The 24433-nt window shown below is 45.0% G+C and overlaps 1 protein-coding gene and 1 long non-coding RNA gene across 3 annotated transcripts in view; one reads left to right on the forward strand and one right to left on the reverse strand.

Moving 5' to 3' along the window:
* The window catches only part of HNRNPC (heterogeneous nuclear ribonucleoprotein C), a 30771-nt gene extending 11720 nt beyond the window's left edge, over positions 1 to 19051 (reverse strand). For both annotated transcript variants that reach the window (XM_054053139.1, XM_054053140.1), the window contains exons 1-3: positions 18973 to 19051; positions 14589 to 14614; positions 4972 to 5233 (exon numbers count right to left, since the gene is read on the reverse strand). In XM_054053139.1, the coding sequence (XP_053909114.1) occupies positions 4972 to 5212 (241 nt within the window). In that variant the 5' untranslated portion in view covers positions 5213 to 5233; positions 14589 to 14614; positions 18973 to 19051. The remainder of the gene's footprint in view (positions 1 to 4971; positions 5234 to 14588; positions 14615 to 18972) is intronic.
* LOC128850156 (uncharacterized) lies at positions 11935 to 12806 on the forward strand. Its single transcript, XR_008447554.1, has 3 exons — positions 11935 to 12234; positions 12266 to 12296; positions 12390 to 12806. It is a non-coding gene; the product is annotated as an uncharacterized LOC128850156 (long non-coding RNA).
* Positions 19052 to 24433: the final 5382 nt, after the last annotated feature.

Here is a 24433-nt window from a genome sequence, read left to right on the forward strand (position 1 = left end):
AGGGGTTTGAGGGGATCTATGGGGCTGGAGAGGGGATTTATGGGGCTAAAAAGGGGATCTATGGGGCTGGAGAGAGGATCTGTGGGGCTGGAGAGGGGATCTATGGGGCTGGAGAGGGGATCTATGGGGTAAAAGGGGGATCTATGGGGCTGGAGAGGGGGTTTGGGGGCATCTATGGGGCTCTTTGGGGGATCTATGGGGCTCTTTGGGGGATCTATGGGGCAGGAGAGGGAGTTTGGGGGCATCTATGGGGCTAAAAGGAGGATCTATTGGGCAGGAGAGGGGGTTTGGGGGGATCTATGGGGCTGGAGAGGGGACTTGGGGGGATCTATGGGGCTGGAGAGGGGATCTATGGGGCAGACAGGGGATCTATGAGGCTAAAAGGGGGATCTATGGGGCAGAGAGGGGATCTATGGGGCTAAAAGGGGGATCTATGGGGCAGAGAGGGGATCTATGGGGCTAAAAGGGGATCTATGGGGCTGGAGAGGAGGTCTATGGGGCTAAAATGTGATCTATGGGGCGGGAGAGGGGAATTGGAGGCATCTATGGGGCAAAGAGGAGGATCTATGGGGTAAAAGGGGATCTATGGGGCGGGAGAGGGGATTTGGGGGGATCTATGGGGCGGGAGAGGGGATCTATGGGGCGGGAGGGGGGGCTTTGGGGGGATCTATGGGGCGAAAAGAGGGATCTGTGGGGCAGAGAGGGAATCTATGGGGCACAGAAGGCATCTATGGGGCAGGAGAGGAGATCTATGGGGCGGGAGAGGGGATCTATGGGGCAGAGAGGAGATCTATGGGGCGGGAGAGGGGATCTATGGGGCAGAGAGGGGATCTATGGGGCGGGAGAGGGGATCTATGGGGCAGAGAGGGGATCTATGGGGCGGGAGAGGGGATCTATGGGGCAGAGAGGGGATCTATGGGGCGGGAGAGAAGATCTATGGGGCAGAGAGGGGATCTATGGGGCGGGAGAGGGGATCTATGGGGCAGAGAGGGGATCTATGGGGCGGGAGAGGGGATCTATGGGGCAGAGAGGGGATCTATGGGGCGGGAGAGGGGATCTATGGGGCAGAGAGAGGATCTATGGGGCGGGAGAGGGGATCTATGGGGCAGAGAGAGGATCTATGGGGCGGGAGAGGGGATCTACGGGGCAGAGAGGAGATCTATGGGGCTGGAGAGGGGATCTATGGGGCAGAGAGGGGATCTATGGGGCGGGAGAGGGGATCTATGGGGCAGGAGAGGGGATCTATGGGGCGGGAGAGGGGATCTATGGGGCAGGAGAGGGAAATCCTCCAAAATCTTCAATTTCACCTTCAAATTTCCGCACTGAACCCCTCAAAATTCCCGAATTTCACCTCCAAATTTCTCAATTTGATCCTCAAAATCCCCCAAATCTTCAATTTCACCACAAAATCTCCAAATTTCACCCCTAAACCCCTCAATTTCACCTCCAAATTCCAAATTTCCCCCCTTTTCCCCCCAAAATTCCTCTCCAAATTCCGAATTTCCCCCCTTTTCCCCCCCAAATTCCCCTCCAAACTCCCAAATTTCACCCCTAAACCCCTCAAACCCCCATAATTTCCTCTCCAAATTTCAAATTTTCCCCTAAATTCCTCTAAAATTTCCAATTTCCCCTAAACTCCTCTAAAATTTCAAATTTTCCCCTAAATTCCTCTAAAATTTCCAAATTCCCCCCTAAATTCCTCTAAAATTTCCAAATTTCCCCTAAATTCCTCTAAAATTTCCAAATTCCCCCCAAATTCCTCTAAAATTTCCAAATTCCCCCCTAAACCCCTCTAAAATTTCCAAATTCCCCCCTAAACTCCTCTAAAATTTCCAAATTTCCCCCTAAACCCCTCTAAAATTTCCAAATTCCCCCCTAAATCCCTCTAAAATTTCCAAATTTCCCCCTAAAATTTCCAAATTTCCCCCTAAATCCCTCTAAAATTTCCAAATTTCCCCCTAAAATTTCCAAATTTCCCCCTAAATCCCTCTAAAATTTTCAAATTTCCCCCTAAAATTTCCAAATTCCCCCTAAATCCCTCTAAAATTTCCAAATTTCCCCCTAAAATTTCCAAATTCCCCCCTAAATCCCTCTCAAATTTCCAAATTTCCCCCTAAAATTTCCAAATTCCCCCTAAATCCCTCTCAAATTTCCAAATTTCCCCCTAAAATTTCCAAATTCCCCCCTAAATTCCTCTAAAATTTCCAATTTCCCCCTAAACCCCTCAAACCCCCATAATTTCCTCTCCAAATCTCCAAATTTCACCCCTTTTCCCCCCAAATTCCCCTCCAAACTCCCAAATTTCACCCCTAAACCCCACAAATTCCTCTCCAAATTCCCAAATTTCTCCCCTTTTCCCCCCAAATTCCCCTCCAAACTCCCAAATTTCAGCCCTAAACCCCTCCAAACCCCTCCATTTCCCCTCCAAATCTCCAAATTTCACCCCTAAACCCCTCAAACCACCGTAATTTCCTCTCCAAATTCCAAATTTCCCCCCAAATTCCTCTCCAAATTCCAAATTTCCTCCCTTTTCCCCCTAAATTCCTCTCCAAATTCCAAATTTCCCCCCTTTTCCCCCCAAATTCCCCTCCAAACTCCCAAATTTCACCCCTAACCCCCTCAAACCACCGTAATTTCCTCTCCAAATTCCCAATTTCCCCTTTTCCCCCAATTTCCCCTCCAAACTCCCAAATTCCCCCTAAGCTCCTCTAAAATCTCCAAATTCCCCCTAAATCCCTCTCAAATTTCCAAATTTCCCCCTAAAATTTCCAAATTCCCCCCTAAATTCCTCTAAAATTTCCAAATTCCCCCCTAAATCCCTCTAAAATTTCCAAATTTCCCCCTAAAATTTCCAAATTCCCCCTAAACTCCTCTAAAATTTCCAAATTCCCCCCTAAACCCCTCTAAAATTTCCAAATTCCCCCCTAAATCCCTCTAAAATTTCCAAATTTCCCCCTAAAATTTCCAAGTTCCCCCCTAAATTCCTCTAAAATTTCCAAATTCCCCCCTAAATTCCTCTAAAATTTCCAAATTTCCCCCTAAATCCTTCTAAAATTTCCAAATTTCCCCCTAAAATTTCCAAATTTCCCCTTAAATCCCTCTAAAATTTCCAAATTCCCCCCTAAATCCCTCTAAAATTTCCAAATTCCCCCTAAAATTTCCAAATTTCCCCCTAAATCCCTCTAAAATTTCCAAATTTCCCCCTAAAATTTCCAAATTCCCCCTAAATCCCTCTAAAATTTCCAAATTTCCCCCTAAAATTTCCAAATTCCCCCCTAAATCCCTCTAAAATTTCCAAATTTCCCCCTAAAATTTCCAAATTTCCCCTTAAATCCCTCTAAAATTTCCAAATTTCCCCCTAAAATCTCCAAATTTCCCCCTAAACCCCTCTAAAATTTCCAAATTCCCCCCTAAATCCCCCTAAAATTTCCAAATTCCCCCAAATTCCTCTAAAATTTCTAAATTTCCCCCTAAAATTTCCAAATTCCCCCCTAAATCCCTCTAAAATTTCCAAATTTCCCCCTAAAATCTCCAAATTTCCCCCTAAACCCCTCTAAAATTTCCAAATTTCCCCCTAAATCCCTCTAAAATTTCCAAATTTCCCCCTAAAATTTCCAAATTCCCCCCTAAATCCCTCTAAAATTTCCAAATTTCCCCCTAAAATTTCCAAATTCCCCAAATCCCTCTCAAATTTCCAAATTTCCCCCTAAAATTTCCAAATTCCCCCCTAAATCCCTCTAAAATTTCCAAATTCCCCCCTAAATCCCTCTCAAATTTCCAAATTTCACCTAAAATTTCCAAATTCCCCCCTAAATCCCTCTCAAATTTCCAAATTTCCCCCTAAATCCCTCTAAAATCTCCAAATTCCCCCCTAAATCCCTCTCAAATTTCCAAATTTCCCCCTAAAATTTCCAAATTCCCCCCTAAATCCCTCTAAAATTTCCAAATTCCCCCTAAAATTTCCAAATTTCCCCCTAAATCCCTCTCAAATTTCCAAATTCCCCCCTAAACCCCTCTAAAATTTCCAAATTCCCCCCTAAATGCCTCTCAAATTTCCAAATTTCCCCCTAAAATTTCCAAATTCCCCCCTAAATCCCTCTCAAATTTCCAAATTCCCCCCAAACTCCTCTAAAATTTCCAAATTCCCCCCTAAATCCCTCTAAAATTTCCAAATTTCCCCCTAAAATTTCCAAATTCCCCCCTAAATCCCTCTAAAATTTCCAAATTCCCCCCTAAACCCCTCTAAAATTTCCAAATTCCCCCCTAAATCCCTCTAAAACCTCCAAATTTCCCCCTAAATCCCTCTAAAATTTCCAAATTCCCCCTAAAATTTCCAAATTTCCCCCTAAATCCCCCTAAAATTTCCAAATTTCCCCCTAAAATCTCCAAATTCCCCCCTAAACCCCTCTCAAATTTCCAAATTTCCCCCTAAAATTTCCAAATTTCCCCTTAAATCCCTCTCAAATTTCCAAATTTCCCCCTAAAATTTCCAAATTTCCCCCTAAATCCCTCTCAAATTTCCAAATTTCCCCCTAAAATTTCCAAATTCCCCCCTAAACCCCTCTAAAATCTCCAAATTCCCCCCTAAATCCCTCTAAAATTTCCAAATTTCCCCCTAAAATTTCCAAATTTCCCCCTAAATCCCTCTCAAATTTCCAAATTTCCCCCTAAATTCCTCTAAAATTTCCAAATTCCCCCCTAAATCCCTCTAAAATCTCCAAATTCCCCCCTAAAATTTCCAAATTTCCCCCTAAATCCCTCTAAAATTTCCAAATTTTCCCCTAAAATTTCCAAATTTTCCCCTAAACCCCTCTAAAATTTCCAAATTTCCCCCTAAACCCCTCTAAAATTTCCAAATTTCCCCCTAAAATTTCCAAATTCCCCCCTAAACCCCTCTCAAATTTCCCAATTTCCCCCTAAATTCCCCGTTTTTGCCCCCGAATTCTCCGTTTTTTTCGCGGCGGGGCTCACCCAGGACCTGGCCGGCGATCATGCGGCCGTCCTCGCCGGCGACGGCGGCGCGGGCGTTGCGCTCGGCCACGTATTGGACGAAGGCGAAGCCTTTGTGGACGGAGCAGCCGACGATTTTGCCGTATTTGGCGAAAATGGCCTCAACGTCGCCCTTCTTCACCACCAAAGTGTTGAGGTTCCCGATGAAAACGCGCGAGTTGAGCGACCGCGGGTCCGTCTTGTTGGTCACGTTGCTCGCCATGGCCGCCGGGAGGGGGAGGGGCTGACGGACAGCTCGTTAGCGGCGCTCGTTAACGAGGGGAACCCCCCAACAGTCATTAATTAACCCCAAAAGAGCTCCTCAGGGACCTCAAGACCTCCATCAACCTCATTATCTCCATCATTCAACCCCTATTCCTCCACCCCAGAGGCGTTTCCTCGTTAACAGAGCTCATTAGCAGCACTAATTAGCGATGTTCGTTAACTATAGGACCCCCTCGAGTCATTAATTAACCCTTAAAGTGGTTCTGAGGGACCTCAAGACCTCCATCAACCTCATTATCTCCATCATTCAACCCCTATTCCACCACCCCAGAGGCGTTTCCTCATTAAAACAGCTCATTAACACCACTAATTAGCGACTCTCATTAATGATCGGACCCTTAAGGTCATTAATTAACCCCAAAAGAGCTTCTGAGGGACCTCAAGACCTCCATCAACCTCAGCGTTCCCATCGTTCAACCCCTATTCCACCATCCCAGAGGCGTTTGCTCGTTAACAGAGCTCATTAACAGCGCTAATTAGCGACTCTCATTAACGACCGGACCCTTAAGATCATTAATTAACCCTCTGGAGTGGTTCTGAGGAGCTTTAAGGTCTCCACGACCTCCATCAACCTCATTGTCTCCATCATTCACCCCTATTCCACCACCGCAGAGGCGTTTGCTCGTTAACAGAGCTCATTAACACCACTAATTAGTGCCTCTCATTAACGATCGGACCCTTAAGATCATTAATTAACCCCAAAAGAGCTTCTGAGGGACCTCAAGACCTCCATCAACCTCATTGTCTCCATCATTCGACCCCTATTCCACCATCCCAGAGGCGTTTGCTCGTTAACAGAGCTCATTAACACCACTAATTAGCGACTCTCATTAACGATCGGACCCTTAAGATCATTAATTAACCCTCTGGAGTGGTTCTGAAGAGCTTTAAGGTCTCCACGACCTCCATCAATGTCATTATCTCCATCATTCAACCCCTATTCCACCATCCCAGAGGCGTTTCCTCGTTAACAGAGCTCATTAGCACCGCTAATTAGCGACTCTCATTAACGATCGGACCCTTAAGGTCATTAATTAACCCCAAAAGTGGTTCTGAGGGACCTCAAGACCTCCATCGACCTCATTGTCTCCATCATTCAACCCCTATTCCTCCACCCCAGAGGCGTTTCCTCGTTAACAGAGCTCATTAACACCACTAATTAGCGACTCTCATTAACGATCGGACCCTTAAGATCATTAATTAACCTTCTGGAGTGGTTCTGAAGAGCTTTAAGGTCTCCACGACCTCCATCAATGTCATTGTCTCCATCATTCAACCCCTATTCCACCACCGCAGAGGCGTTTCCTCGTTAACAGAGCTCATTAACACCACTAATTAGCGCCTCTCATTAACGATCGGACCCTTAAGGTCATTAATTAACCCCTAAAGACCTTCTGAGGGACCTCAAGACCTCCATCAACTTCATTGTCTCCATCGTTCAACCCCTATTCCACCATCCCAGAGGCGTTAGCTCGTTAACAGAGCTCATTAACACCGCTAATTAGCGCCTCTCATTAACGATCGGACCCTTAAGATCATTAATTAACCCTCTTAATCGCTTCTGAAGGCCCTTAAGGTCCCCACGACCCCCATTAACCTCATTATCCCCCATTCCCATCACGGCAGTGGCGTTTCCTCGTTAGCGGCGCCCATCGTTAACGACGCTCATCGTTAGCGCTTTCCCTGCTCATTAAGGCCCTCCTCGTTAACGCTCGGCCCTAACGAAGCCCTCCTCGGCCCTTTAATTAAGTACCGGGAGCCCAATTAGCACCGCCTCTTGAGGGTCTCCTCGTTAATTAACGGCCCTTAATTAACGATGGCGCGTCAGCGAACTCTAACGAAGCTCTTAATTAAGGGCCCTCATTAACGCCCTTAATTAAGGCCCCACCTTGTAATTAATACCCCTCATTAAAGCCCTAATGAGGGCCTCTATCCCTTAATTACTCGTTAACGACCCTCGTTAAGCCCTTAATTAACAGCGGTTGATGTTAATTACCCCTTCACCCTCATTAAAACTTAATTAATTAGCGGCGACCCCATAATTAAAGCTCTTAATTAGTGACCCCCACTGATTAACGCCGCTAATTAGCGACCCCCGAAGTCAATTAGCGACCATCAGCCTTAATTAGCGCCGCTCGTTAACACTCCTCGTTACTAACGAGCACTCATTACCTCGTTAAGGCCCCACCTCGTTAACCCCTCCCTCATTAACACCTAATTAACCCCCGCAGCCTCGTTAACGCTGTTAATTAACGCCCTATTGAGCACCGACGCCCTTAATTACTACTAATTAGCCCTCATTAGCGCTCATTAATGCTAATTAGCCCCTCGGTGACCCTCTCATTAACACTAATTAGTGCTCTGCGCCCCTCCTAATGAACTCCCTTCATTAGCAGCGCCTCATTAGTGCTAATTAGCATCAATTAAGCCTAATTAACCCTCTAATTAGTGCTAATTAGCCCCCAATGACCCTCTCATTAACACTAATTAGTGACCTCCGCACCCCTTCATCACCTCTTGATCGTTAACAACGCCTCATTAATGCTAATTAGCACTAATTAACCCTAATTAACCCTTCAATTAGCACTAATTAACCCTAATTTACCCTCTAATCACTGCTAATTAGGCCCAAATGACCCCCTCATTAACACTAATTAGTGCTCTGTGCACCTCCTAATCAACTCCCATAATTAGCAACGCCTCATTAATGCTAATTAGCATCAATTAACCCTAATTAATCCTCTAATTAGCACTCATTTACCCTCTAATTAATGCTAATTAGCCCCAATGACCCTCTCATTAACACTAATTAGTGCCCTCCCCACCCCTTAATCACCTCCTTTCATTAGCAACACCTCATTAACGCTAATTAGCAGTAATTAACCCTTTAATTAGCACTAATTAACCCTAATTAACCCTCTAATCACTGCTAATTAGCCCCAAATGACCCCTCATTAACACTAATTAGTGCCCTCCGCACCCCTTAATCACCTCTTGATCGTTACCAACCCCTCATTCATGCTAATTAGCACTAATTAACCCCAATTAACCCTTTAATTAGCACTAATTAACCCTCTAATTACTACTAATTAGCCCCAATGACGCCCTCATTAACACTAATTAATGCCCTCTGCCCCCCTTAATCACCTCTTGATCGTTACCAACCCCTCATTCATGCTAATTAGCACTAATTAACCCCAAATTAACCCTCTAATTAGCACTAATTAACCCTCTAATCACTAATTAACCCCTCAACGACCCCCTCATTAACACTAATTAGTGCCCTCCGCACCCCTTAATCACCTCCTTGCATTACCAACCCCTCATTCATACTAATTAGCACTAATTAACCCTCTAATTAGCACTCATTAACCCTAATTAACCCTCTAATTAGCACTAATTAACCCTAATTAGCGCCGCCACCACCTCATTAACCCCTCATTTATTCACCCCACCCCCTTTCCTCATTACAGGACCTCATTAATTAGTGATTCCCCCCATCCGCCGCTAATTAAGCACTAATTAAGTGCTAATTAAGCGCTAATTAAGCGCTAATTAGGCCACCAGACCCCTCCCCCCTCCCTTTTTTGGGGGGGTTTGAGGTTAATTACTGCCCTTTAACCCCTCCCCTTCGTTAAAGATGGCGGTTAACGAGGGAGCTCGTTAACGAAGAGGGTTAATTAAGGTTAATTAAGGCCTTACCGTGGGGGGAGGGGCGGCGCCGCTCCGGGGGGGTCGGCGGCGGTGGGGGGGGGAGAGAGGAGGAAAAGGGGCGGGGCTTAAGGAGAGGGGGCGGGGCTTAAGGAGAGGGGGGCGTGGCCTGCGGGGGAGGGGGGAGGGGCCAAACCCCCCCCTGAAAAAGCGGCAAAAAAAATTGAGGACAAAAAAACCAAAAAATAAAAAAAAAAAAAATAAAAAAAAAAAAAAATCAAAAAAAAAAAAAAAAAAAAAAAAAAAAAAAAAAAAAAAAAATTAAAAAAAAAAAAAAAAATTTTTTTTTTTTTTTTTTTTGTTTTTTTTTTTTTAATAAAAATTTTGTTTTCTCGGAGGAAAACGGCGGAAAATTCTTTGGTTTAAAGGGGGGTTGGAAAGGGGGGGGGGGAGGGGAAAAGGGGGGGGGGAAAACCACCCCCGAATTGGGGCGGTTTTGAGGGGGGGGGAAATAATTTTTTGGGGGGGTTTGAAATGGTTTCGATTGGAGGGGAAATTTTGAGCGATTTGGGGGGGAATTTGGGGGAATTGGAGGAATTTTGGGGGAAATTTAGTTGGATTTGGGGAATTTTGGGGGAAATTTGGTTGGATTTTGGAAATTTTGGGTGAAATTTGGTTGGATTTGACTCATTTTGGGTGAAATTTGGTTGGAATTGCTTTGAGCGGAATTTGTTGGGATTTGAGACATTTTAGGTGGAATTTGTTGGGATTTGAGATATTTTGCAGGAAATTTGGATGGATTTGAGACATTTTGCGGGAAATTTGGTTGGATTGGAGGGATTTTGGGTGAAATTTGGTGGGATTTGACTCATTTTCAGTGAAATTTGGTTGGAATTGTTTTGAGTGGAATTTGTTGGGATTTGAGGCATTTTGGGTGGAATTTGTTGGGATTTGAGGCATTTTGCGGGAAATTTGGTTGGATTTAAGACATTTTTGTTGAAATTTGGTCAGATTTTGGGCATTTTGAGTGAATTTTGGTTGGAATTGCTTTGAGTGGAATTCGTTGGGATTTGAGACATTTTAGGTGAAATTTGCTTGGATTTGAGGGATTTTGGGTGAAATTTGTTGGGATTTGAGGGATTTTGGGTGAAATTTGGTTGGATTTGACTCATTTTCAGTGAAATTTGGTTGGAATTGCTTTGAGCGGAATTTGTTGGAATTTGAGGCATTTTGGGTGAAATTTGTTGGGATTTGAGATATTTTGGGTGAAATTTGGTTGGATTTAAGACATTTTTGTTGAAATTTGGTCAGATTTTGGCCATTTTGAGTGAAATTTGGTTGGAATTGCTTTGAGTGGAATTTGTTGGGTTTTGAGGGATTTTGGGTGAAATTTGGTTGGAATTGAGGAATTTTGGGTGAAATTTGGTTGGATTGGAGGGATTTTAGGTGAAATTTGGTTGGATTTGACTCATTTTCAGTGAAATTTGGTTGGAATTGCTTTGAGCGGAATTTGTTGGGATTTGAGGCATTTTGGGTGAAATTTGGTTGGATTTGAGGGATTTTGGGTGAAATTTGGTTGGATTTGAGGCATTTTGGGTGAAATTTGTTGGGATTTGACTCATTTTCAGTGAAATTTGGTTGGAATTGCTTGGAGTGAAATTTGTTGGGATTTGAGGCATTTTGGGTGGAATTTGTGGGATCTGAGGGATTTTGGGTGAAATTTGGTTGGATTTAAGACATTTTTGTTGAAATTTGGTCAGATTTTGGCCATTTTGAGTGAAATTTGGTTGGAATTGCTTTGAGTGGAATTTCTTGGGATTTGATACATTTTTGGGTGGAATTTGTTGGGATTTGAGGCATTTTGCGGGAAATTTGGTTGGATTTGGGGAATTTTGGGGGAAATTTGGTTGGATTTTGGAAATTTTGGGTAAAATTTGGTTGGATTTGACTCATTTTCAGTGAAATTTGGTTGGAATTGCTTTGAGTGGAATTTGTTGGGATTTGAGACATTTTGGGTGGAATTTGGTTGGATTTGAGGGATTTTGGGTGAAATTTGGTTGGATTGGAGGGATTTTAGGTGAAATTTGGTTGGATTTGACTGATTTTCAGTGAAATTTGGTTGGAGTTGCTTTGAGTGGAATTTCTTGGGATTTGAGACATTTTGGGTGAAATTTGTTGGGATTTGAGATATTTTGGGTGGAATTTGTTGGGATTTGACTCATTTTGGGTGAAATTTGGTTGGATTTGAGGCATTTTGGGTGAAATTTGTTGGGATTTGACTCATTTTCAGTGAAATTTGGTTGGAATTGCTTTGAGTGGAATTTGTTGGGATTTGAGACATTTTGGGTGAAATTTGTTGGGATTTGAGATATTTTGGGTGAAATTTGGTTGGATTTGAGGCATTTTGAGTGAAATTTGGTTGGAATTCGGGTATTTTGGGTGAAATTTGGTTGGATTTGACTCATTTTCAGTGAAATTTGGTTGGAATTGCTTTGAGCGGAATTTGTTGGAATTTGAGGCATTTTGGGTGAAATTTGTTGGGATTTGAGATATTTTGCAGGAAATTTGGATGGATTTGACTCATTTTGGGTGAAATTTGGTTGGATTTGAGGCATTTTGGGTGAAATTTGTTGGGATTTGACTCATTTTCAGTGAAATTTGGTTGGAATCGCTTTGAGTGGAATTTGTTGGGATTTGAGGGATTTTGGGTGAAATTTGGTTGGAATTGAGGGATTTTGGGTGAAATTTGGTTGGATTTGGGGCATTTTGGGTGAAATTTGGTTGGATTTGACTCATTTTCGGTGAAATTTGGTTGGAATTGCTTTGAGTGGAATTTGTTGGGATTTGAGGCATTTTGGGTGAAATTTGTTGGGATTTGAGGCATTTTGCGGGAAATTTGGTTGGATTTAAGACATTTTTGTTGAAATTTGGTCAGATTTTGGCCATTTTGAGTGAAATTTGGTTGGAATTGCTTTGAGTGGAATTTGTTGGGTTTTGAGGGATTTTGGGTGAAATTTGGTTGGAATTGAGGGATTTGGGGTGAAATTTGGTTGGATTTTGGGTATTTTGGGTGAAATTTGTTGGGACTTGAGTCATTTTGAGTGGAATTTGTTGGGATTTGAGGCATTTTAGATGGAATTTGTTGGGATTTGACTCCCTTTTGGGTGAAATTGGGTTGGATTTGAGGCATTTTGGGTGAAATTTGGTTGGATTTGAGTCATTCTGAGTGGAATTTGTTGGGATTTGAGGCATTTTAGGTGGAATTTAAGACATTTTGGGTGGAATTTATTTGGACTTGAGTCATTTTGAGTGGAATTTGTTGGGATTTGAGGCATTTTAGGTGGAATTTGTTGGGATTTGAGTCATTTTAGGTGGAATTTGGTTGGATTTGAGACATTTTGATTGAAATTTGGTTGGATTTGAGTCATTTTGAGTGGAATTTGTTGGGATTTGAGACATTTTAGGTGGAATTTGGTTGGATTTGAGGCATTTTGGGTGAAATTTGGTTGAATTTGAGTCATTTTGGGTGAAATTTGTTGGGATTTGAGTCCTTTTGGGTGAAATTTCTTGGGATTTGTGCAAACGTCTGTGGAATTTGGGTGAATTTATGGCATCCTGGGTGAAATTCACACGGATTTCACTCGTTCTGGGTTAAATTTGGGTGGATTTGACTCAGTTTTGGATGAAATTTGGTTCACTTTGACTCATTTTGGGTGAAATTTGGTGGGATTTGCATCGTTTGAGTGAAATTTATTTGGATTTAAAGATTTTTGGGTGGAATTTGGTTGGATTTGACTCATTTTGGGTGGAATTTGAGTGATTTTGAGGCATCTTTGGTGAAATTTGCACGGATTTCACTCATTTTGAGCAAATTCTGGGTTGATTTGACGGATTTTTGGTGGAACTCGGTCGGATTTGACTCATTTTCTGTGGAATTCGAGTGGATTTAACTCATTTTTCATGGAATTTTGAGGACGTTGAGGCGCCGTGGTGAAATTTGGGGAGATTTGATCAGTTTCGGGTAAAATTTGGGCGAAATCTCAGTGAATTTGACGCATTTTGGGTGAAATCTGTGTGGATTTGACTCATTTTGGGTGGAATTCGGAGCAATTTGAGCCATTCCGGGCGACCATTCCTCGGATTTGAGTAATTTTGGGTGAAATTTGGTTGAATTCGAGTCATTTCTGGTAAATTCTGATCCATTTTAGTTTGGATCTGATCCATTTCGGTGAAATTTCGTCGAATTTGAGTCATTGTGGTCGAAACTGAAAGAGATTTGAGTCCTTTTTTTGTGGAAATTGTGTGAATTCCCTTCGTTTCGGTGGATTTGAATCACTTTTTATGACATTTGGGGCAAATCCGAACCACCGTGAGTGAAATTTGACGGAATCTGAGTGATTTGGGGCAAAATTTCAGCAGATTTGAGTCATTTTAGATGAAATTTTGTTGGATTTCAGTCTTTTTTTGTGGAAATTGTGTGAATTCCCTTCATTTTGGTGGATTTGAATCACTTTTTATGACATTTGGGGCAAATCCGAATCACCGTGGGTGAAATTTAACAAAATCCGAGTGATTTGGGGCGAAATTTAAACAGATTTGAGTCATTTGAGATGAAATTTTGTTGGATTTCACTCTTTTTTTGTGGAAATTGGGTGAATTCCCTTCATTTTGGTGGATTTGAATCACTTTTTATGACATTTGGGGCAAATCCGAACCACCGTGGGTGAAATTTAACAAAATCCGAGTGATTTGGGGCGAAATTTACGCAGATTTGAGTCATTTCAGATGAAATTTTGTTGGATTTCGCTCTTTTTTTGTGGAAATTGTGTGGATTCGATTCATTTTGGTGGATTTGAGTCACTTTTTATGACATTTGGGGCAAATCCGAACCACCGTGGGTGAAATTTAACAAAATCCGAGTGATTTGGGGCGAAATTTAAGCAGATTTGAGTCATTTCAGATGAAATTTTGTTGAATTTCACTCTTTTTTTGTGGAAAATGGGTGAATTCCCTTCATTTTGGTGGATTTGAATCACTTTTTATGACATTTGGGGCAAATCCGAATCACCGTGGGTGAAATTTGACAAAATCTGAGTGATTTGGGGCGAAATTTAAGCAGATTTGAGTCATTTTAGATGAAATTTTGTTGGATTTCACTCTTTTTTTGTGGAAATTGGGTGAATTCCCTTCATTTCGGTGGATTTGAATCACTTTTTATGACATTTGGGGCAAATCCGAACCACCGTGGGTGAAATTTAACAAAATCCGAGTGATTTGGGGCGAAATTTAAGCAGATTTGAGTCATTTCAGATGAAATTTTGTTGGATTTCACTCTTTTTTTGTGGAAATCGGGCGAATTCCCTTCATTTTGGCGGATTTGAGTCCTTCCAGGTGGACTCTGACACACCCGACGCGAAACTTCCGCCGATTTGTGCCGTTTTCAGCGCCGTTTCCGCTGAAATTTGGGCAGAGCGGCGGAATCGGGGGGGGGAAATTTTGACCGTTTGGAGTGAAATTTCGCCAGATTTGGGATTTTGCTGCGGAAAAGGGGGGGAGGGAGGGGTGGGGGGGGAGGGGAAAAGGGGGGATTGGGGCAAAACATCCCGAATTTTTTTTTTCCTGGGGGGGGAGGGGTAAAAAAAAAAGGAGAATTTGGCACTTACGGTCGCCGCCGGCTCTAAAAAAATCGCTGTGAAGAGATAAAAAAAAGAGGGGGGCGGGGGGGTTAACGGCGGGGGAGGGGCGGCCGCGGCCCCCCCCCCACTGCGCCCCACACCCCACACCCCCACGGGGGGCGGAAAAGGGAAATTTGGGATGAAAAGTCAGGAATTTGGGGGCGAAAAGATTGGGAAAGTTGAGAATTGTTGAGTTTGAAACTGAAATTTTTCTTCCCCTCCCCTTAAAATTCATCGATTTGGAAGAATTTGAAGGGTTTTTCCCCCCAAAATCCAAAGGGGGTGGAGGCCAAAAAGAGGGATTTGAAGGAATTTGGAGCCAAAAAGGAAAAGCGGGAAAGGAAACGGGAAAAATTTCCACCTCACAAAGCGCGGTTTGGATCGGTTTTTCCCTCCGAAAGGAGAAAGAAAGGGAATTGATTCCATTTTTCCCTCAAAAATGAGGCGGAAAAGGGGATTTATCCCATCGTTGTGCCCCAAAAAGACGGATAAGTGCGGATTTATCCCATTCTGAGCCCAAAAATGAGGTGGAAAAGGCGACTTTGCCGCTTTATTCCCTCAAAAATGAGGCGGGAAAGGGGATTTATCCCATTTTTCCCTCAAAAACGGGGTTGAAAATGGGGTTTATCCAAGTTTTTCCCTCAAAAATGAGGTGGAAAATGGCATTGATCCCATTTTGTCCCTCAAAAATGAGGCGGGAAAGGGAATTTATCCCATTTTTCCCTCAAAAATGAGGTGGAAAATGGCATTGATCGCATTTTGCCCCTCAAAAATGAGGCGGGAAAGGGAATTTATTCCATTTTTCCCTCAAAAATGAGGTGGAAAATGGCACTGATCCCATTTTGCCCCTCAAAAAAGACGGATAAGTGCGGATTTATCCCATTCTGAGCCCCAAAATGCGGTGGAAAAGGCGACTTTGCCGCTTTCGTCCCTCAGAAATGAGGCGGAAAAGGGGATCGATCCCATTTTGCCCTCAAAAATACGGTGGAAATGGGGATTTATCGCTTCTTTGCCCCAAAACTGAGGCGGAAAATGGAGTGATCCGATTTAGTCCCTCAAAAATGGGGTTGAAAATGGGATTTATCCGAGTTTTCCACTCAAAAATGAGGTGGAAAATGGCACCGATCCCATTTTGCCCCTCAAAAAAGAGGCGGGAAAGGGGATTTATCCCATTTTTCCCTCAAAAATGAGGCAGAAAAGTGGATTTATCCCATCTTTGCCCTCAAAAAAGATGGATAAGTGCGGATTTATCCCATTCTGAGCCCAAAAATGAGGTGGAAAAGGCGACTTTGCCGCTTTCGTCCCTCAGAAATGAGACGGAAAAGGAATTTATCCCATTTTTCCCTCAAAAATGAGGTGGATAAATGGCACTGATCCCATTTTGTCCCTCAAAAATGAGGCGGGAAAGGGGATTTATCCCATTTTTCCCTCAAAAATGGGGCGGAAAAGGGGATTTATCCCATCTTTCCCCCCCAAAAAGATGGACAAGTGCGGATTTATCCCATTCTGAGCCCCAAAATGAGGTGGAAAAGGCGACTTTGCCGCTTTTGTCCCTCAAAAATGAGGCGGGAAAAGGAATTTATCCCATTTTTCCCTCAAAAACGAGGTGGAAAATGGCACCGATCCCATTTTGCCCCTCAAAAATGAGGCGGGAAAGGGAATTTATCCCATTTTTCCCTCAAAAACGAGGCAGAAAAGGGGATTTATCCCATTTTGTCCCACAAAAATGAGGCAGAAAAGGGGATTTATCCCATTATGGCTCCTAAAATTGAGGTGGGAAAGAGGATTATCCCTGATTTGGCCCCAGGAATGAGGCGGAAAATGGGATTTATCCCATTATGGCTCCCAAAACTGAGGCGGGAAAGGGGATTATCCCTCATTTTGCCACAAACGTAAGGTGGGAATGGGGATTTATCACTCTTTTTGCCCCAAAAATGAGGCAGAAAATCGGATTTATCCTATTTTTTCCCTCAAAACCGAGGCGGGAAAAGGGATTTATCCCATTTTTCCCTCAAAAATACGGCAGAAAGGGGAATTTATCCCATTTTTGGCTCCTAAAACTGAGGCGGGAAAGGGGATTATCCCCGATTTGGCCCCAAAACTGAGGCGGGAAAGGGGATTTACCCCATTTTGTCGCTCCAAATTGAGGCGGGAAAAGGGATTTCCCCCCATTTGGCCTCAAGAAAGGGATGAGGGAGGGAAGGATGGGATTTTCCTGCGTTGAGCCTCGGAAATCAGGTGGGAAAAGGGATGTATTTCCTGGTTTGCCCCCTCAAAAGGATGTGGGAAAGTGGTTTTTTACCTGATTTGGCCCCAAAAAAAGGGGATGGAGGAGTATTGGCTGTATTTTCCCTGATTTTACCCCAAAAAATGAGGCGGAAAAGGCAATTTCTGCCATTTTAACCCCCCCGGAAAGGCGCGGAAAAGGCGATTTCTGCCGCTTTTGACTGAGAATTGAGGTGGAAAATGGTATTTCTCCTCCTTCGGCCCCTAAAGAGGGACAGGAAGGGAGGATTTACCCCCGTTGAACCCCCAAAAATGAGGCGGAAAAGGGGTTTGATGCTGTTTTGACCCCCCAAAACGTACGGAAAAGGAGATTTCTTTTAGGTTTGAGCAGAAACTGAGGGGGAAAACGGGATTTATCCTTATTTGGCCCCAAAAGCGGGATGTGAGGGGAGGATTGATCCCAGTTTCGCCCCAAAAATTAGGCGGGAAAAGGGGAATTTATCGCTCATTTCGACGCCCTAAAATGAGGTGGAAAAGGGGCTTTACGACATCATTAAAACGCGGAAAAGGGAGGATTTCTGCTGCTTTCGACCCAAAACTGCGGTGGAAAATGCTCTTTATCCTCGTTTGGCCCCTCAAGAGGGACGGGAGGGGAGGATTTACCCCGGTTGAGCCCCAAAACTGAGGCAGAAAGAGGGCTTCGGCCCATTTTGCCCCTCAAAAATGAGGCGGAAACGGGGTTTTAGCCCATTTTGCCCCTCAAAAATGAGGCGGAAAAGGGGTTTCAGCCCACCTGGACCCCCCCAAAATGAGGCGGTGAAGGGCTTTTTAAGCCATCTTTGCCCCCCCAACATTTCCCGGAAAAGGGGTTTTCAGCCTATTTTTTGCCCCCCCCCCCCCAAAACCATGAGGAAAAGCACTTTTCCCTGCCTGACCGCCCCCCCCAAAATGAGGTGGGGGGGAACAGCGGGGGGGGTGAAAAGTGGGGGTTTAACACCCCCCCCCCCCCCGCGTCACCCCCTTAAAACGAGGCGGGAAAGGGGATGGTTTCACCCCAATAATAAGGCTGAAATGGGGGGGGTGGCTTTCACCCCCATCTCTCTAAGGCTGAATTGCACCCCCGGAATAAGGCGGAAAGTGGGGGGGGGGGGAACCCCCAGAATAAAGACTTGGGGGGGGGGGGAGGAGCTACACCCCATAATAAGCCTGTGGGGAGGAGTTAACCCCCCAAATAAGGCTGAGGGGAGGGGCTACACCCCATAATAAGCCTGAGGGGAGGCGTTAACCCCCATAATAAATAGAGGGGGAAGGGTTAACCCCCATAATAAGTATAGGGGAAAGGTTTAACCCTCATAATAAGTATAAAGGGAGGGTTTAACCCCCATAATAAGTATAGGGGGAAGGTTTAACCCTCATAATAAGTATAAAGGGAGGGTTTAACCCCCATAATAAGTATAAAGGGAGGGTTTAACCCTCATAATATGTATAAAAAGAGGGTTTAACCCCCATAATAAGTATAAAGAGAGGGTTTAACCCCCATAATAAGTATAGGGGGAAGGTTTAACCCTCATAATAAGTATAAAGGGAGGGTTTAACCCCCATAATAAGTATAGGGGGAAGGTTTAAACCCCCCCCCCCCCGAGCCCCAAAACGAGGCTGCAGGAGGGGTTCCCTCCTAAATGATGGGATGGAGGGAGCAAAAGGGGATATTGGAAAGGGGGGTTTTGGGGGGGGGGTTGGGGGTTTGGGGGAGAGGGGGCTGTGTGACCCCGCTCTTGGCCGCTTCCAACAGGAGCCTGGAAGAAAAGCACAAGGAGCCGCCCCCACCATCACCCCCCCCCATCCCCCCCCTCAAATCCCCTTCCCCCCACACCCCCTCATTCCCTTTCTCCACCCCCCCCACACGCACCACACACCACACACATATATCCCATTTTGTGTCTATGTGGGGGCACCGCCGCCATTTTCCCCGCTTTAAACCCGCCCCCCCCCACACCTCCCCCCCCCCATCCCATCCCCCTCCCTCTCTTTTCCTCCTCCCACCGCTTTCAAACCCCTCTTTCCCCCTCACGCCTCCTCCGCTTAATCCCCTTTCTCGAAGCTTCTTCGCTTCGTTTAAACCACCCCTCCACCCCATCCCCCTCACCGCTCCGGCCCCTCCGCCACCGCCACCGCCGCCGCCACCGCCGCTGCTCGAAACAAAATGGCGCCCGCGCCGCCCCTCTTTGCGCCGCACGGGGACGAAGCCACGCCCACCCGCCCCTAAAGGCGAGCGGTGATTGGTCCGCGGCGCTGTCAATCACTGGCGCGGCCAATGGGATGAGAGGAGAGCGCCGCAGCGCGGGAGGGAGGGGGCGCCTGTCAATCAATGGTGGTGGGCGTGGCTTAACGCTGATTGGCTCACGGGCTCCATTACGTTCAATGGGGCAGCGCCTATCAATCAAAACGAGTGGGCGTGGCTTGAAGCTGATTGGCTCCAAGGCTCCATGGGGGAGGGGGTGTCAGTCAAGAGGAGTGGGCGTGGCTTGACGCTGATTGGCTCTTTAGCGCCATTGGTTTCAATGGGGCAAAAGCTGTCAATCAAAAAGAGGTGGGCGTGGCTTGAAGCTGATTGGCTCCAAGGCTCCAGAGGGGAGGGGCTGTCAATCAAGAGGAGTGGGCGTGGCTTGACGCGGATTGGCTCTTTAGCGCCATTGGTTTCAATGGGGCAGAAGCTGTCAATCAAAGGGAGTGGGCGGGGCTTGAGGGGCGCCTCAGCTCGGACGGGTTTCACCCCATTTACACTGGTTTTTGCCTCATTTATACTGGTTTTGCCCCATTTTGAACTGGTTTTGGCCCAGTTCAAACTGGTTTCCCCCCATTTCAAACTGGTTTTGCCCCCAATTCACTTCTGACCCCTTTTTACCCATTTTTCCCCACTTTCCCCCCATTTTTTACCCAATTTTCCCCCTTTTTGACGCATTTTTCCTGATTTCGGCCCAATTTTCCCCACTTTCAACCCCTTTTTACCCACTTTTTCCTCAGTTTGGACCCATTTTTACCCCTTTGGATCCATTTTTCCCTGTTTTTACCCATTTTTACCCGTTCTTGGCCCCTTTCTACCTCCTTTTGATCCCCTTTTAATCCACTTTTTCTTCCTTCTAATCGAGTTTGGCCCATTTTTACCTATTTTGACTCCTTTTTACCCACTTTGGACTCCTTTTTAGTGGGTTTTGACTCCTTTTTACCTCTTTTTGACTTCTTTTTACCTCTTTTTGATGCATTTTTCCTCACTTTTGACCCCTTTTCAGTGGGTTTTGACTCATTTTTCCCTATTTTTGATGCATTTTCCCCATTTTCGACCGATATTTCCCTATTTTTGACGCATTTTCCCTCACTTTTCACCCCTTTTTAGTGAGTTTTGTCTTATTTTTCCTCATTTTTGACAAATTTTCCCTCACTTTCGACCCCTTTTTCGTGGCTTCTGCCTCATTTTCCCTTTTTCCCCCCTTTTCAACTCCCTTTTCCCTATTTTTGATATATTTCTCCTCACTTTTGACCCCTTTTTAGTGGGTTTTGACGCATTTCCCCTATTTTTCCCTCATTTCCTCCTATTTTTACCTCATCTTCCCCTCTTTTTACCTCCTTTCCCCTATTTTTCCCTCTTTTCCCCCATTTTTCCCTCTTTTCCCCATTTTTCCCTCCTTTCCCCCTATTTTTCCCTCATCTTTCCCCATTTTTCCCTCCTTTCCCCCATTTTTCCCTCCTTTCCCCCATTTTTCCCTCCTTTCTCCCCATTTTTCCCTCCTTTCCCCTATTTTCCCCTCCTTCCCCCTCTTTTTCCCTCCTTCCCCCTTTTTCCCTCCTTCCCCCTCTTTTTCCCTCACTTCCCCCATTTTTCCCTCCTTCCCCCTATTTTTCCCTCCTTTCCCCCTATTTTTCCCTCCTTCCCCCATTTTTCCCTCATTTCCCCCTATTTTTCCCTCATTTTCCCCTCCTTTCCCCCCATTTTTCCCCTCCTTTCCCCCATTTTTCCCTCCTTTCCCCCATTTTCCCCTATTTTTCCCTCATCTCCCCCTATTTTCCCTCATCTTCCCCTATTTTTCCCTCATTTCCCCCATTTTCCCCTCATTTCCCCCTATTTTCCCCTCCTTTTCCCCCATTTTTCCCTCCTTTCCCCCATTTTCCCCTATTTTTCCCTCATCTCCCCCTATTTTCCCTCATCTTCCCCTATTTTTCCCTCCTTTCCCCCATTTTTCCCTCATTTCTCCCTTTTTCCCTCCTTTCCCCCTATTTTTCCCTCCTTTCCCCCTATTTTTCCCTCATCTTCCCCTATTCTTCCCTCATTTCCCCCCATTTTTCCCTCATTTCCCCCCATTTTCCCCTCCTTTCCCCCATTTTCCCCTCCTTTCCCCCATTTTCCCCTCACTTCCCCCTATTTTCCCCTCATTTCCCCCATTTTTCCCTCACTTCCCCCATTTTTCCCTCACTTCCCCCATTTTCCCCTCACTTCCCCCATTTTCCCCTCATTTCCCCCCATTTTCCCCTCACTTCCCCCCATTTTTCCCTCATTTCCCCCATTTTTCCCTCATCTTTCCCTGTTTTTCCCTCCTCTCCCCCAATTTTTCCCTCCTTTCCCCCATTTTTCCCTCATCTTTCCCCATTTTCCCCTCATTTCCCCCTATTTTCCCCTCCTTTCCCCCATTTTCCCCTCATTTCCCCCATTTTTCCCTCCTTTCCCCCTATTTTTCCCTCCTTTCCCCCATTTTTCCCTCCTTCCCCCCATTTTTCCCTCCTTTCCCCCCCATTTTTCCCTCCTTACCCCCCATTTTTCCCTCCTTTTCCCCCATTTTTCCCTCACTTTCCCCTATTTTCCCCTCCTTTCCCCCCATTTTCCCCTCATTTCCCCCCATTTTTCCCTCACTTCCCCCCATTTTTCCCTCCTTTCCCCCATTCTTCCCTCCTTTCCCCCTATTTTTCCCTCATTTCCCCCTATTTTCCCCTCATTTTCCCCTCATTTTCCCCCATTTTTGACTCATTTTCCCTCTTTTTCCCGCATTTCCCCCCCTTTTCCGCCCTTTTTCCCCCTCTCGGCCGCAATTTCCCCCTTTTTTTTCCGTAGAAACCCTTACAAAAAGGCCGTTTCCTTTATTCCCCGCCTGGAAAAGCGCTGCGGCGCGAGGGACCCCCCGGAATCCGGAGAATCCCCCCCCAAAAAAAAACCGGGAAGGGGACCCACAGCGCTCCCCATAAATACACCGACGTAAAAAAAAGGGGTTCGGGGGCTCCTCCGGAGGTTCTCGGGGGTCCCCTCGGGAATTTTCGGGATCTCCCGGATGGGATTTGGGGGTCCTTTCAAGGAGTTTTGGGGTCTCCGAAGGATTTTGGGGCTCCTCAAGAGGTTTTGAGGGCTTCTCGAGGGGATTTTGGGGCTCCTCAAGAGGTTCTGAGGTTCCTCAAGAGGTTTTGGGGTTCCTCAGAGAGGTTTCGAGGTCTCCTGGATGGGATTTGGGGGTTCCTTCAGGAAGTTTTGGGGTCTCTGAAGGATTTTGGGGCTCCTCAAGAGGTTCTGAGGTTCCTCAAGAGGTTTTGGGGTCTCCTTGAGGGGATTTTGGGGTTCCTCAGGAGCTTTTGGGGCACCTCAAAGAGGTTTCGAGGTCTCCTGGATGGGATTTTGGGGTCCCTTCAGGAAGTTTTGGGGTCTCTGAAGGATTTTGGGGCTCCTCAAGAGATTCTGAGGTTTCTCAAGAGGTTTTGGGGTCTTCTCGAGGGGATTTTGGGGCTCCTCAGAAGGTTTTGGGGTTCCTCAAAGAGGTTTCGAGGTCTCCTGGATGGGATTTTGGGGTTCCTTCAGGAAGTTTTGGGATCTCCGAAGGATTTTGGGGCTCCTCAAGAGGTTCTGAGGTCTTCTTGATGGGATTTTGGGGTTCCTCAGGAGCTTTTGAGGTTCCTCAAGAGGTTTCGGGGTTCCTCAGAGAGGTTTCGAGGTCTCCTGGATGGGATTTTGGGGTCCCTTCAGGAAGTTTTGGGGGCTCCGAAGGATTTTGGGGCTCCTCAAGAGGTTTTGGGGTTCCTCAAAGAGGTTTTGAGGTCTCCTGGATGGGATTTTGGGGCTCCTCAGAAGGTTTTGAGGTTCCTCACAAGGTTTTGGGGTTCCTCAGAGAGGTTTTGAGGTCTCCTTGAGGGGATTTTGGGGTTCCTTCAGGAAGTTTTGGGGGCTCCGAAGGATTTTGGGGCTCCTCAAGAGGTTCTGAGGTTCCTCAAAGAGGTTTCGAGGTCTTCTTGATGGGATTTTGGGGCTCCTCAGAGAGGTTTTGAGGTCTCCTGGAGGGGATTTTGGGGTCCCTTCAGGAAGTTTTGGGGTCTCTGAAGGATTTTGGGGCTCCTCAAGAGGTTTTGGGGTCTCCTTGGTGAGAGAAAAGCAAATTTTAGGGGGAAAAACTGAATTTTGAGGGGAAAAAGGCAAATTTAGGGTGGAAAAAGGTGGGGTTTAAGGAAAAAAAGGCAAATTTTGAGGGGAAAAAACAAAACTTGAGGGAAAAAGGCAAATTTTGAGGAAAAAAAAGCAAATTTAGAGGAGAAAAACAAATTTCAAGAGAAAAAAAGCAAATTTTGAGGAAAACCCCAAATTTTGAGGGGGAAAAAAGTAAATTTAGAGGAAAAAAGGCAAATTTAGAATAAAAAACCAAATTTTGAGAGCAAAAAGGCAAATTTTGAGGAAAAAAAAATGAGGTGGAACCCTCCAAATTTCACAGGAAACTAAAAAATTCAGGTGGAACCCTCAAAAATTTCAGTGGAACCCTCAAAAATTTTGGAGGAACTCTCAAAATTTTGCAGAAAACCTCAAAAATTGTGGTGGAACCCTCAAAAATTTAGGATAAAACCTTAAAAATTTCAGTTAAACCCTCGAAAATTTTGCAGGAAACCTCAAAAATTTAAGTAGGACCCTCCAAACTTTACAGGAAACCTCAAAAATTTAGGTTTTACCCTCCAAATTTTGCAGGAACCCTCAAAAATTCAGGAGAAACCCTCCAAATTTTGCAGAAAACCTCAAAAAATTTCAGTGGAACCCTCAAAAATTTAGGTATTGCCCTCAAAATTTTGCAGGAACCCTCAAAAATTTAGGAAAAACCCTCCAAATTTTGCAGAAAACCTCAAAAATTTCCATGGAACCCTCCAAAATTTCAGTTAAACCCTCCAAAATTTTGCAGGAACCCTCCAAAATTTTGCAGGAACCCTCCAAAATTTTGCAGGAGACCTCAAAAATTTAGATGGAACCCTCAAAATTTTGCACAAACCCTCAAAAATTCAGGAGGAAACCTCAAAATTTTGCAGGAACCCTGAAAAATTTCAGTGGAACCCTCAAAAATTTCAGTGGAACCCGCCAAATTTTGCAGGAACTCTCAAAAATTTAGGAGGAAACCTCAAAAATTTAGGGAGGACCCTCCAAATTTTGCAGGAAACCTCAAAAATTTCAGTGGAACCCTCAAAAATTTCAGTTAAACCCTCAAAAATTTAGGAGAAACCCTCAAAAATTTAAGAGAAACCCTCCAAATTTTGCAGGAAACCTCAAAAATTTCCATGGAACCTTCAAAAATTTCAGTGGAACCCTCAAAAATTTTGCAGGA

This window comes from Cuculus canorus, chromosome 39 (genome assembly GCF_017976375.1).
Source record: "Cuculus canorus isolate bCucCan1 chromosome 39, bCucCan1.pri, whole genome shotgun sequence".
Classification (NCBI taxonomy): domain Eukaryota; kingdom Metazoa; phylum Chordata; class Aves; order Cuculiformes; family Cuculidae; genus Cuculus; species Cuculus canorus.